At 40.8% G+C, this 15,163-nt stretch overlaps 2 protein-coding genes across 2 annotated transcripts in view; one reads left to right on the forward strand and one right to left on the reverse strand.

Moving 5' to 3' along the window:
- Positions 1-12,277, reverse strand: part of LOC126484085 (ras-related protein Rab-43) — a 66,778-nt gene extending 54,501 nt beyond the window's left edge. Inside the window, exon 1 of the mRNA XM_050107458.1 lies at positions 12,009-12,277. Within this exon, the coding sequence (XP_049963415.1) occupies positions 12,009-12,200 (192 nt within the window). The 5' untranslated portion in view covers positions 12,201-12,277. The remainder of the gene's footprint in view (positions 1-12,008) is intronic.
- Positions 12,278-13,447: 1,170 nt separating this feature from the next.
- LOC126484732 (uncharacterized) lies at positions 13,448-14,023 on the forward strand. Its single transcript, XM_050108327.1, has one exon. The coding sequence runs from the start codon at positions 13,448-13,450 to the stop codon at positions 14,021-14,023; it is 576 nt and encodes a 191-aa protein (XP_049964284.1).
- The last annotated feature ends 1,140 nt before the right edge of the window (positions 14,024-15,163 follow it).

A 15,163-nucleotide genomic window follows, 5' to 3' on the forward strand; every position in this document is an offset into this window, starting at 1 on the left:
AATTTCGAAAGCTTCTATTCTCTTCCTGTCCAACTATTTATCATCCATGTTTCACTTCTATACATGGCTACACTCCATATGAATACTTTCAGAAATGACTTCCTGACACTTAAATCTATACTCGATGTTAACAAATTTCTCTTCTTCAGAAACGCTTTCCTTGCCATTGCCAGTCTACATTTTATATCGTCTCTACTTCGACCATCATCAGTTATTTTGCTCCCAAAATAGCAAAACTCCTTTACTACTTTAAGTGTCACATTTCCTAATCTAATTCCCTCAGCATCGCCCAACTTAATTCAACTACATTCCATTATCCTCGTTTTGCTTTTGTTGATGTTCATCTTATATCCTCCTTTCAAGACACTGTCCATTCAGTTCAGCTGCTCTTCCAAGTCCTTTGCTCTCTCTGACAGAATTACAATGTTATCGACGAACCTCAAAGTTTTTATTTCTTCTCCATGGATTTTAATACCCACTCCGAATTTTTCTTTTGTTTTCTTTACTGCTTGCTCAATACACAGATTGAATAACATTGGGGAGAGGCTACAACCCTGTCTCATTCCCTTCCCAACCACTGCTTCCCTTTCATGCCCCTCGACTCTTATAACTGCCATCTGCTTTCTGTACAAATTGTAAATAGCCTTTCGCTCCGTGTATTTTACCCCTGCCACCTTCAGAATTTGAAAGAGAGTATTCCAGTCAACATTGTCAAAAGCTTTCTCTAAGTCTACAAATGCTAGAAACGTAGGTTTGCCTTTCCTAAATCTAGCTTCTAAGATAAGTCGTAGGGTCAGTATTGCCTCACGTGTTCCAACATTTATACAGAATCCAAACTGATCTTCCCTGAGGTCGGCTTCTACTAATTTTTCCATTCGTCTGTAAAGAATTCACATTAGTATTTTGCAGCTGTGACTTATTAAACTGATAGTTCGGTATTTTTCACATCTGTCAACACCTGCTTTCTTTGGGATTGGAATTATTATACTCCTCTTGAAGTCTGAGGGTATTTCGCCTGTTTCATACATCTTGCTCACCAGATGGTAGAGTTTTGTCAGGAATGGCTCTCCCAAGGCCGTCAGTAGTTCTAACAGAATGTTGTCTACTCGGGGCGCCTTGTTTCAACTCATGTCTTTCAGTGCTCTGTCAAACTCTTCACGCAGTATCGTATCTCCCATTTCATCTTCATCTACATCCTCTTCCATTTCCCTAATATTGTCCTCAAGTACATCGCCCTTGTATAGACCCTCTATATACTCCTTCCACCTTTCTGCTTTCCCTTCTTTGCTTAGAACTGGGTTTCCATCTGAGCTCTTGATGTTCATGCAAGTGGTTCTCTTATCTCCAAAGGTCTCTCTAATTTTTCTGTAGGCAGTATCTATGTTACCCCTAGTGATACTCGCTTCTACATCCTTACATTTGTCCTCTAGCCATCCCTGCTTAGCAATTTTGCACTTCCTGTCGATCTCATTTTTCAGATGTTTGTATTCCTTTTTGCCTGCTTCATTTACTGTATTTTTATATTTTCTCCTTTCATCAATTAAATTCAATATATCTCTTGTTACCCAAGGATTTCTACTAGCTCTCTTCTTTTTACCTACTTGATCCTCTGCTGCCTTCACTACTTCATCCCTCAGAGCTACCCATTCTTCTTCTACTGTACTTCTTTCCCCCACTGCTGTCAATTGTTCCTTTATGCTCTCCCTGAAACTCTGTACAACCTCTGGTTTAGTCAGTTTATCCAGGTCCCATCTCCTTAAATTCCCACCTTTTTGCAGTTTCTTCAGTTTTAATCTACAGATCATAACCAATAGATTGTGTTCAGAGTCCACATCTGCTCCTGGAAATGTCTTACAATTTAAAACCTAGTTCCTAAATCTCTGTCTTACCATTATATAATCTATCTGATACCTTTTAGTATCTCCAGGATTCTTACATGTGTACAACCTTCTATCATGATTCTTGAACCATGTGTTAGCTATGATTAACTTATGCTCTGTGCAAAATTCTACCAGGCGGCTTCCTCTTTCATTTCTTAGCCCCAATCCATATTCACCTACTACATTTCCTCCTCTCCCTTTTCCTACTACCGAATTCCAGTCACCCATGACTATTAAATTTTCGTCACCCTTCACTATCTGAATAATATCTGTCATGGAGTAATACAAACTTATTTTGGAAGTAAAGTTCAAAATTTTCTCAACATGGCTTATTCTTACAGAGTCAGAAATTTTAAGTCTAATAAACAGAGAAAAATTCCATAAACTGAAATTTTAAATAACACTGTCGATATGGAACCATCTTATAGAGAAAAATTAATTGCTTACGCCAGAGCCATTTTCAGATGACTTGTTGTTGCCAAGTTTCACTAAACGGATGCCAATACTATACACAGTTACTTGATACAGGCAACAGAAAATTCACAGCGCAACTGCCAATGCTGCCTACAATATAGCGTATACATACTGCATCGCCTGTGTAACTGATGGCAAAAACCACTTACTGTTATTTGCAACTGCAATAAAAGTTTCTGTCTGCAAAGCTTAAGTGTACGCTCTGGCAAGGATCAATGCAACTCTTATGGGGTCATGCCTGTCCCAACATTTTCAGCCTCACAAGGTACAATAAGACCAACAGCAATGCATCTTGTTCCTGTCATGGGCAGGGTCAGAATTGTTTGCATTACTGCAAAAGCTCTACACTGTCCTTAGCATTTAGCACTTCAGTGGAGATTCTCAATATTTTTCAAGCTACTAAGTATCTAGAGTGGTCCAATAAATAGTGGGTGCACATTCACATGGCATAACGATTTTGGTACAAATGCAGCAAAATCAACTGCAAAACTACACATGCAGATGTTATGATTAATGAAACCATCCCCAGGGAAGCACCAAAACTCCCAACCCCTATGTTAGAGGAAATCATTCTTCAGCCTGACCTGGAACTACAATGGATTCCTGAACCAACAACAATACAAGAGCAGCAACTGTAATTGTATACAAAGTGGGAGACATTGACAGTTCAGAATGCTCTACAGCCATTTGAAGGGCTGTCACATTGAAAAAATTGAGTTCGATCATGTTCCACAACTACAATTACAGACCACGTAGCAGAGCTTCCTGTAAGTCTACATTTTCAAGTAAAATTTGTTTGCACAGGGGAACAGTGGAAACAGTTTCACCAACACAGGCTCTAAAGCAATGGAAGTAAGTATAGTTGAAAACATAAAAAGTGTTGTTAAAACACTATACTTTTACATACCCCCCCCCCCCCCAATCTATTCCCAAACCAGCATTAAGTGGTGGTAGGATCCCAAATGATTTTTCAGGTGGACTTTGGGGCCTCCCACTTTGTTGATAAATATCAGCACTATGCTACAGTACTGAAGGCTGCAACCAGAATATATTTCCTTCGTGGGCTTTTGGTACCGTAAGGATCCGCCCACCTCCCCCTAGGTGACTCACAAGGAGACGTCCCAACCAGTGGGATCGACTTTTGAAACAACCTATACAGTGATACAGGTTAATGTCCAACGAATCACAAGCTGCAGCCATTCATCCTGGTGGTTGGTTGGATGATTAAACGGACCAAACTACTGGGTCATCAGTCCCTTTTTCCTCAGACTAACAGATCTACATGACTGTACATCAGTGATGGCCTAACACACAAAACCAGGAGAAAAAATGGAAATCAGTGTTTGGCATCAGTGCCCGGTCTGGCCACCTTGGTGCAAGTCTTATTACATTCGACGCCACACTGGGTGACCTGTGCGCTGGATGGGGATGAAATGATGATGAAGACAACACAACACCCAGTCCCTGAGCGGAGAAAATCCCCAACCCAGCTGGGAATCGAAACCGGGCCCGTAGGACGGCAATCCGTCATGCTGACCACTCAGCTATTGGGCAGGGGAAGAACATCCCAAGGTCTACCAAAGGTAAACAAAGGCTAGATAAGGTACAAAAAAGAAGAAAGAAAGACAGGCAGGTGAGGTGCCCCATCTATGGAGCAGCCAGAAGCTCCCAAACAAAGTGCAATGAGGGGACGTAATCCACCACTTAATAGAGGTACCCCACTCAGAAATTGTCCATGAAAGACAAGCAACACGGACACGGCAAGAGAAACACAGACAGACATAACGCCAACACGTCAAACAGACCATGTGATGGTGGAAGGGGCAGGGAGGAAGAAAAAAGAGTGGGTAGGACGAGGGTAGGGTGGACCACTGAGCCTAGACATCCACAGCCCGATCTGGGAGGAGGTGGCAACAGAGTGTTCTGCCAACCCCTCAATGGGCTGATAAGGTTCAGTGGCTCTCCCTTAAAGAGAGTAGTAAAAGCGTCCTTCACAAATAAAATGTAAAACTAAGTCAGTCGCTGAGGCATCGTCTCTGAACACCAGGTGTAGCACCAAGTCAGGGAGATTAAGAGTCTGCCACAGGGTGGCTAGGTTGGAGCAATTCAGAAAATGTGGACCACTGTCAGACGGGAACCACAACAACAATGGAGTGGGTCCTCATGATGGAGGAAACATCTATAAGCCAGCTCAGTATAGCCAATGTGGACCTGGCAAGGGACAGTAGAGTCCTTGCGAGAGGTCTGCATGGAGGACCTCCACAGCTTCAAAGTCTCCTTTATCACCCATAGTTAGTTTGGTGAAGTCAGAATGAGCCAGATCCCTAAAACTTGACAGCATAATACAAATTGGAGGTCTGTTTCCAGAATACCAATCTCAAGAGTTGGCTTTCTGGTAGCCAGTTTTCAGGCTATCAGCGAGTTCATTCTCCAGGAGCCCAACATGGCCCAGGATCCTGACAAAGGTCACTGAGTGTCCATATTGTTCAAGGGCATACAGGGAATCTTGGAAAGCCATAACCAAGGGATGGCAAGGGAAACAGTGATCGAGAGCTCGCGAACTCCTCAAGGAGTCTCTGCAGATGAGAAAGGACTCACCGGAGCAGGAAAGAATATGCTCAAGTGTATGAGAGATGGCTACCAACTTTAAAATGAAAACCTACAGCCATCCAGCAAGGGGCACACTTCACTTCAGCGTGTCTCGCATGAGTGTAAGCAAAACCTACGTGACCAGCAATCATCAAGCCATCAGTAGAGCCCATTTCTGAGCCCCGAGATGCACAAAGCATGGAGAAGTATAGAAATATTGGTGACAGAGGGCCTCGGGGTGAAGTGAGTCTTTTGGAGCTTGTGATAGGTCAACACAAAGCTGTGGCCAAGGGATGCACCATGGAGGTGAACATGAGTGGACCCGGAGGGCAGGTGGTGGAGGAAACAACTGGAATTCAGAGAGGATGGACCGGATGAAGATTGCGGCTGTTATCACCGATCTGGGCCACTGTTACCAGAGATGGAATTCCGTGTTTGGAAAGAGGAGACGGTAGTTCAAATACTTAGGAAAGCTGAAAATTTGTGTGGCATAATGGGCAAGCTATTATTGGCACCTGATCTGCACTGGAGGGACACCAACCTCCATGAGTCAGCTGTTCACACGGCTAATTCGAAAGGCTCCAGTCGCAAGTCAACCCCACTCATCCCGGTGGGTCCTTGCTTGCGAGTAATGGATGGGATAAAATCTGAATTTCATGTGATGATCTGTAGCTTCAAATAAGAGTAACATTCTACAGACTGGTTGCATAGCTTAGTGGTTAAGGTAATGACTGCACGTATACAAGGTTGTGGGTTTTAATCTTGTCAGGTGCTTCAAAATTTTTTATTTTTTAATCTTTATCGAAATTACTGAGGCCATTCCTTTTATTCAATTAATTAGCTTAAGTGTGTGTTTTCCTATTCCTCTGTCAGATCGTATTAGTCACCATATGAAATACACCATTTGTTCTAATTTCTCTTTCTATCAATTTTTTTCCAGTTGGAATCCTTGTTCATTTAATTTTGATTATTGTTATGTGTTAATTTCAATTTAATTACTTCCATTTTATGATCTTACATTTTTGTCCATGTTGCTGCATTCATTACTTGTATTTCTCATTTTGTCAGCCCCCGGTAGCTGAATGGTCAGCGTGACGGATTGTCAATCCCCTGGGCCCGGGTTTGATTCCTGGCTGGGTCGGTGAATTTTCTCCGCCCAGGGACTGGATGTTGTGCTGTCATCATCATCATCATTCTAATCGACTGCAGGTCGCTGAAGTGGCGTCACATTGAAAGATCGGCACCCAGTGAACGGTCTGCCTGAGGGGGGCCCTAGCCATATGATTAAATTTTTTTAAAAAAATTTCCCATGTTGCTTGAATTTCATTTTACTTATAATACCTGCTTTCAATGACAATTGTCATCCAAAAACACGCACATCTTGTAATGAAAAATACATTCTTGACACCATTGCACAATCAACATAAATAGATTATGTTGTTGGCTTTTTTTAATTTTTTTTTACTGACAGATTGGCATTTTTGCTTTAAATATTATGATATATAAACAAAAATAATTAAATTCGCCTGCACAAAGATTCCAAGAAAATGACAGGAAGAAAAAAATAAGAGCAACTGATGATGTTAAAGCATTGATTAAGATGATGTGATGTGACAAAGGAGTAAAAATTTAAAAAAAAAATTGCATGTAAGCCAATTACCTGAATAAAAATAATGATCATTATTTCAATAAAGACTTGAAAAAAATTAATCAATGCAGCTGACAATATTCAAACTGACAACCTTTTCCATATGAGGTAGGTACCTTAACCATTATGCTACGCAACCCGTCTGACAATTGTTACTATTGGTAAACATACAAAGCATTAAGCAGAATTCTTAAACGAGGGCCCACCAGAGTGAATGGCGGCAGGGAGTGATTCCTTGAACTTTGACCTACATCACTGTATAGTTTGTTTCGAAAAGTCGATCCCACCAATGGGGACCTCTCCTTGTCAGTAATACTGGTACCCAGGTTCATACCATTTCATGACTTGGAACCATTATGACATTCATATTTGAACCTTTTTCCAGGTAGCCTAGATTGCCCCCCCCCCCCCCCCCACCACCACCACAAAAAAAAAAACACTCACATTACACTGAAGATAGATAAAAAACAAACAACTGCCCACAGTAGATTCCTTTCATGTTAAGAAATGTAGAGATGAACTCAGCACATTAGTAACAATCAAGTCCAGGCAATGGGCTACCACACTGTCATCAGGCAGCACTGCAAAATTTGTACATGTGGGAACTTTTAAGACCACTGTTACCCAATTTCTTGGCCTGTAAGGCTGCTAACTAATCTTACAGGTGCAGTCTGTTATGAAGATAGATTTAGCAGATGCATATCTACAGCTGCCATTTAGGGACACTTCCAAACAACATACTGTTGTCAGTAGAGTGTGTGACCTAAATCAATATCATCAGTAACTTCCAATATGAATTAATAGTGTTCCAGAAATTTTTCTGAGATTTGTGGAGCAGACAGATTACTATATCCCACACTACAAAAACTACCTAGTCGATATCACCACAGTAGCAACAAAATAATACAGCAAGGGAAATCTCAGTCATTCATATCTTGCAAGAAGCTGGGCTTAAGTAGAACAGCTCTAGATATAATTTTGTTTTAAAGGTAACCCAAATACTTGAGAACATTTCCTGGACAGAAAAATAATATGGCCTATCATCGCGTCTCTATAAGCTATCTGTAGTAATAATAAATCTGTAAAACTGTTGTAGCTGTTTGAACATACTTCCCCAAAACTACTGGGACGAATTTTCATAGGGTTTTCGCAGGTAACTTGAGCATAGCTCAGCGCACCATGTAGACTTCAGTTTATCAAAATAGATATTGTGATTTAAAGTTTTAGATAAAACTCGTACCTGTCGGTCTGAACATGTTAATGTCTTTTATATAATTAACTTTGCATAGCTTGGGACACCATATAGGCTTTAGTGCATCAAAATTGTATGATGGAAAAAAATGCATTTTAGCTGGAAGTTTAATGTTTTTTATTTCAGTCTTTGATCGCAATATGAATCCTTTAGACAATGACCGGTTTCAGTCCGTAATGACCATCCTCAGATCTTTTTTACACCATGTCCTAAAGTGATTAGACCATAATGACATTATGGCCTAATCACTTTAGGACATGGTGTAAAAAAGATCTGAGGATGGTCATTACAGACTGAAACCGGTCATTGTCTAAAGGATTCATATTGTGATCAAAGACTGAAATAAAAAACATTTGACAGTATTGGATCACTGTTTGTATACGCGACCATGTCGCAGTTGGTGAAAGCTGGAAGTTTATCAAAACTAATATTGTGAATGCGAAAGTCGCTCTGTCTATTATATTTTCATGACTAACCTGCTGAACAGATTTCGATGAAATATGGTATGGACATAGCTTGAACCCTGACAAAGAACACAGGCTAATTTCGAAAGTGTGTAATACAAGTTACTTATTGATTTGGAAAACATTATGTGAATTAAGGGAAAATATTTACTCTCTGAAAAAGCTATTTACTCTTTGACTTTCGGTCTTTATCATTGTTGTGAAAATGCTTTCCTAGGGTTATATGTGCTATGTGATATGATTGAAAGTAATGCATACAATGCTCATACAATCTTCAATACTTCTACACTATTTTTTGCTTAATGTACATGCTGTATAGCTACTTCAATAGCACGATTCATAGATGCACACTCTTGCCCATGGCAAGTATGCACTGCTCAACAACAACACTGCACATGGCGATGCACTGTGCTTGTGATTTGAGACAGCTTGCGGGCGGGGGTGTTGGGAATGGGATGCACATCACAAGCTATGCTTAACCTGAACAGACAGACAGGGATCTTGATGTTATTGCACATACAGTAGCTTATTTACCCACCATCACTCATCTTCAAAAAATTACTGATATGTGAGTGCAGCCACAGAAAACAGCTAGACTGCACTAATAATAAAACTAAAACCATCATGTCTGCCTATTTGAATATGATAATCTCCAAAAACTACTAAGGAATTTTTATGTGGTTCTCACAGGTAATTTGAGCCTAGCTGGGGCAAGAGACAGGCTTTCTTTCATCAAAATCATTTCACAGATAAAAAAAGATACTGTACTTTTAAAATTTCATCTCTTTGAAGAATGTTATTTTATCCATGTTGGATCTTGTGAACGAAGTGGCCATTAGTGATAGATGGTGAATGATGCAGTCATCAACTAATACTTTTTAGTACTGTATGAACAGTCAATATTTTATAATTAACTGGAGAAATATCAAGAATGGTGTCCCACAGTGTTCAGTCTTGGGTCCCTTATTGTTCTTCGTATATATTAATGACCTGCCACTCTATATTCATGAAGATGAAAAGCTAGTTCTTTTAGCTGATGATACAAGTATAGTAAACACACTCAATAAACAAAAATTATCTATGGAAATTGTAGATAATGTCTTTCAGAAAATTATTAAGTGTTTCTCTGCAAACAGACTCTCACTAAAGTTTGAGAAAACACAGTACATACAATGCTGAACAGTAAATGGCATAACACTATTGATAAATATAGACTATGAACGGAAGTATGTAACTAAGGCAGAATGTTCAAAATTTCTCGGTGTGTGCTTTGATTAGAAGTTGAATTGGAAGAAATACATTGATCTGATGAAACAGTTAGGGTCAGCTACTTATGCTATTAAGTTTATAGTAAATTTTGGTGATAAACATATCAGTAAATTAGTGTATTATGCCTATTTTCATTCGCTGCTTTCATATGCCCTTATATTTTGGGGCAATTCATCATTAAGAGGAAAAGTATTCATTGCACCACCCAAGATCACCTTGCAGACATTTATTTAAGGAAATAGGGATGTTCACAGTACCTTCGCAATACATGTACTCACTTAAGAAATTTGTTATTACAAACCCACCCCACCTATCCCGGCAGTATGACCGATGATGCACTACTACTTGCTGCCACACAACAACACAGGAAACCCATCTGACTCATAGCAGGCTGCCTCATGCCCAGAGGAAAAACCATGTAGTGAAGATGGTCAGATAAGGATTTAAACCTTTTTTCTCCCAACTGTGAGTATGGAATACTAACCACTACTCCACTCTTTTTCAGTAAGAGTCCTTTCACCATCGCAGCTTCTTGTAACTACTATTAATCTTTTAGGTCAAATAAACATTAGCTTACTTATTCTTTTGACATTTTTGCATGTCAGTAAAGGTGTACACCTACAGAAACTAACCCTTGAAGCTGACTGTAAAGAGCAATAGAAAAGTTGAATGGAACAAACACATTACTAAGCATCAAATTAGAATTAAGGAAAAATAAAGCAGAGGTTAGTTACAAATAATACAATAAAGAAGTATAGTTACAACAAATTAGTAAAGTTACTTGATTCAATTCAAAATTGCAGAACACACAGTAGCATAAACAAGACACATTTGAAACTGGTTCCTAAGAGATAAGTATTAGATACTAATTACACACTGACATCAAGCGCACTGAGTGAATATAAGAACGAAAGGGCCTGTGTCGTGAAATGGAATTATTTAGCTACAAGATACGGTTCCAACAGAACTATGATGTCATTAACATAGTGGAAGTACAAGGTTTCACAAAAGGTCAATGGTTGACATCACTAACATGAAAATACGTGGGGGAAAATCTAAACTAATGGGACCTTCAAGGGAATAGGGAATTTTGGGTCAGCATCACCATTACTAACACCTTTAAACCATACTCAAAACTTGAAACTATCATACTTGTGGAAAAATTGGAATTCTGATTAATATAATAAATGTAGCTCTGAAATGAGCAATTTATATATAAAAACATTGTCAGGACACAGTTACTGGCGAAAGTCAGTAGGGAAAAATCCCTTTGCTTATTTTGAATATATGCATGCACAATTCTAGCAGACAACACAATCTTGGCCATCATCACTCAAAACAAATAAAAGATATATTATAAACAGAACTTGCAACCGACATCTACACCTGAAATACAAGACAGCTAGATGTCATCTACATAACATTAGTCACACACAGATGAATATACCCATGTCTCATGTTCCTCACTAGATCCCATTAAACAACTTTCATGTTGTCCTCCCTCATTACAAGATTATAGGGCTGTAGGGCCACAGCTACAGGATATTACTTGCAGCGAGTTATCTGTTGGGCATTAATAATCTGGGCCTGTTTTTAAAGACATCCTGATGGCAGAGGTATTAAGACTGGAAAATCAAATGGCTCTACTGGCTCTGAGCACCACAGGACTTAACAGCTGAGGTCATCAGTCCCCTAGAACTTAGAACTACTTAAACCTAACTAACATAAGGACATCACACACACCCATGTCAGAGGCAGGATTCGAACCTGCTCAGCCACACAGGCCGGCTGCTGCAAAATCACCACTTAAAGTGAGCTAAAAAGTCTCAGCAACCAATCTCTATGATTGCATGGAAGCTCATAGTGTGTAATATATCAGGAAAAGCCATGAGAACGGAGAGATCTGACTAGCTTGCATCTACATTAAGTTAATCAGTGTATAGTTGTAATAATGAGGTACTAAATCTACTAAGTATGCTGTGATAATAATACATGACGTTTGGCAACCAAAACTTGTTAAATTCATAAAGATAGCATACAAGGAAAACATTAAAAAAAAATTGATGAATATCATCACGCTTTACTTATTCCTGTCTAACACAGTTGGAAACAAATATACAGCACAAGCAACAATCAATAATCAATAATTGAAAATTTAATGTAGGCCTATAACAAGCAACACATACTTCCCTATGACAGGAGTTTGAGATCCCTTGAGACGTTTTCTTTCAGCCGACTTGTGACGTTAGAAGTTACAATGTCGTATGCTTTCAACCGTAATATAACACTTGAATGGATGTCTTTCATGAATTATTATCAATCATAGCGATATTCAAAGGCAAGAACTTCATTAGTTCTAATACTGGTTATATACTAATAATGATCACTGTTTAATCGATACACCACTCGTCCTGCAGGTGTCTCACACTCACCTTCACTTTTTTTCCGTCCACAATCACAGTTTTCATTGAAAAATCTACACCTATAGTACTTCCATGTCTTTCTATAAAAGTTCCAGATTTGAATCTCTGAACTACACATGTCTTTCCCGTACCACAATCACCGATCAAAACTATTTTAAACAAGAAATCGAAACTGTCATCTCCTGAATTTGTCTGCGACATTTTTTTGGTTTATGGACAAAGGCTGCCTACACTTTTTTAATTTCACTCTGTACCTACATGACACTGCAAAGATATTACGCATCATAGATATGCCATCAAAACAGATCTGCACGAACAGATATATCTTTAACCTGTGACTCTTCATGCTTTCCCGCCGGTAACTCCTATTTGGCAACTGTGGCCAATAGTCACCATATAGAATAGTCACGATATAGAATATTTGTTTCGAAGCAATACTGTAGGTCAGACAAAGCGTGATCTGGTGGCAGGGCAGACTAGAGGACGTTATTCTGGAGTAACCATTATCACAGTTCCAGTTATTCTTTGATAACCGTTATTTTTAACGGTTATTAATAGCTGTCAAGTTATTTTTCGCAAGCGAATACCGAATACTCCGACGGGGCTACAGTTAAATAACGACATAGTTGGAATCAAAAATGGTTCAAATGGCTCTGAGCACTATGGGACTTAAAATCTGTGGTCATCAGTCCCCTAGAACTAAGAACTACTTAAACCTAACAAACCTAAGGACAGCACACACATCCATGCCCGAGGCCGGATTCGAACCTGCGACCTTAGCGGCCACGCAGTTCCACACTGTAGCGCCTAGAACCGTACGGCCACAACGGCCGGCTACAGTTGGAATCCATCAGTTTAGTTATCAGTATAACTGCGAGTAGTGTGAAATGGCATGAATGTCGTATGAATCGTGTCATAACCTTAGCTAATTAACTCAGGGTACATTTTAGTTGATGTTAGAACGATTATTAGTGTTTCATATTATATGTTTGTGGCGTCTTCTGTCATCGTCCAGTGCCGTGACATGCGCGAGTGTTTGGAAGTACAGTGCTGCGAAACTTTCCCGCTGGACGCCAGAGACGCTATACACAAGCAACATTTGTTCTGTGTTTTATTCTTTGATTGTTGTGTTGAGTTCCAAGTTCTACTCTGTGGCGAAAGTGTGAATCCAAGTGTGTTAGACACGGAATAATTTACCGTACTGAACTTTTCTCACGCATTCGCACGAGTTATCGGTTGCAGTGTAATATTGTCTGTTCCGACCGCAGGATTGCGTAAATAAATTATTCCAAGCTGAGATTAGCCTACGTCTCTTATTCAGCCTACAAGACACGCAGATGTTAAACCGTCGATCGCGGTAATTGAAACCGGTACCGACAAGGTGGTGACCGCAACGTGATCTCCTGCGTGCACGCTGAATTTACGAGAAGTCCTTGCAAGAAATTGAGATGGCGAATCCACCAGAGCCGACAAATAATTCTGTGGCGCTTCTAGCGGTGCGACTACCACCCTTCTGGCCGCACAATCCATCCCTGTGGTTTGCGCAAGTCGAAGCAAATTTTTCCTACGCGGGTATCACGGTCGACGCCACGAAATTCGCGCTGGTGGTCAGTCAACTAGATCACCAGTACGCCGCTGAGGTTCAAGACATCATAATTAACCCGCCGGGAACGAACAGCTACGACCGATTGAAAGAAGAACTAATTCGGCGCGTGTCCGCTTCGCAAGAAGAACGAATCCGGCAATTGCTTACCCAAGAGGACATCGGCGATAAGAAACCTTCACAGTATTTACGTCATCTGCGGAGTAAAGCAGACGCAGGTACAGTCCCGGACAGCTTACTGCGCACGATCTGGAGCAGCCGGTTACCACCACCAGTGAAGGCAGTCGTGGTGTCACAGACTGACGCGTCTTTAGATGCAGTGGCCGATTTAGCCGGTAAAATCCAAGAGGCAACGACGCCGTCAATAGTTAGCTCCGCCACCGCGGCGCGCGCCGACAACTGTCTCGCGCGCGGATTATGATGTTCTCGTCAACAAAGTGGACTTATTATCACGGCAAATCAGCGAGCTGTTACACTACCGCGACACGGACAACAGGAGCCGACATCGAATCCGTCGTCGCTCACGCAGCCGACCATCGACAGCCTCGACTACGACAGTTACCATCGCAAGTTTGGCGAGCAAGCACGTAAGTGTACGACGTCCTGCGCCTACCTAAACGGCAGCGGCGATCGGAAGTGAGCGCCTCCTCCGGTTGCTGTCCGACATCCAGGCGCCTGTTTGTAGGTGACCGACGTTCGAACTGGAAGTACTTACAAGGAAACCTCCCCATCGCACCCCCCTCTGATTTAGTTATAAGTTGGCACAGTGGATAGGCCTTGAAAAACTGAAAACAAATCAATAGAGAAAACAGGAACAAGTTACATGGAACTATGAAAAAATAAGCAAAATATACAAACTGAGTAGTCCATGCGCAAGATAAGCAACATCAAGGATAATGTGAGCTCAGGAGCGCCGTGGTCACGTGGTTAGCGTGAGCAGCTGTGGAACGAGAGGTCCTTGGTTCAAGTCTTCCCTCGGGAGAAAAGTTTATTTACTTTCGCAAAGCTATGATCTGTCCGTAAGTTCATTGACGTCTCTGTTCACTGTAACAAGTGTAGTGTCTGTGTTTTGCGACCGCACCGCATAACCGGGCGATTAGTAGACGAAAGGACGTGCCTGTCCAATGGGAACCGAAAACATTTGATCGTAGGGTCATAGGTCAACCGATTCCTCCACAGGAAAACACGCCTGATATATTCTATACGACACTGGTGACGGCATGTGCCTCACATGACAGGAATATGTTGTCGACCCACCTAAATTGTACACTTGGCGAATGGGTAAAAAGATTATTCTACCTTGCTCGATTTAGGTTTTCTTGTGGATACATACTACGGCGGAGTTACCTCGCATCGGCTGGCCGGACGGACAGATAATAATTGTCTGAAAATAAAGAATGTAAACTTTTCACTCGAAGGAAGACTTGAACCAAGGACCTCTCGTTCCGCAGCTGCTCATGCTAGCGACGGGACCACGGTGCTCCTGAACTCACAGTATCCTTGATGTTGGATATGTTGCCCATGGACCACTCAGTTTGTATATTTTGCTTATTTTTTCGTA

Source organism: Schistocerca serialis, chromosome 6 (assembly GCF_023864345.2).
Source record: "Schistocerca serialis cubense isolate TAMUIC-IGC-003099 chromosome 6, iqSchSeri2.2, whole genome shotgun sequence".
Classification (NCBI taxonomy): domain Eukaryota; kingdom Metazoa; phylum Arthropoda; class Insecta; order Orthoptera; family Acrididae; genus Schistocerca; species Schistocerca serialis.

What these genes read in the sequence shown, in the direction of transcription:
- LOC126484732 (XM_050108327.1), top strand. Translation starts at nt 13,448, where the DNA reads ATGGCGAATCCACCAGAGCCGACAAATAATTCTGTGGCGCTTCTAGCG.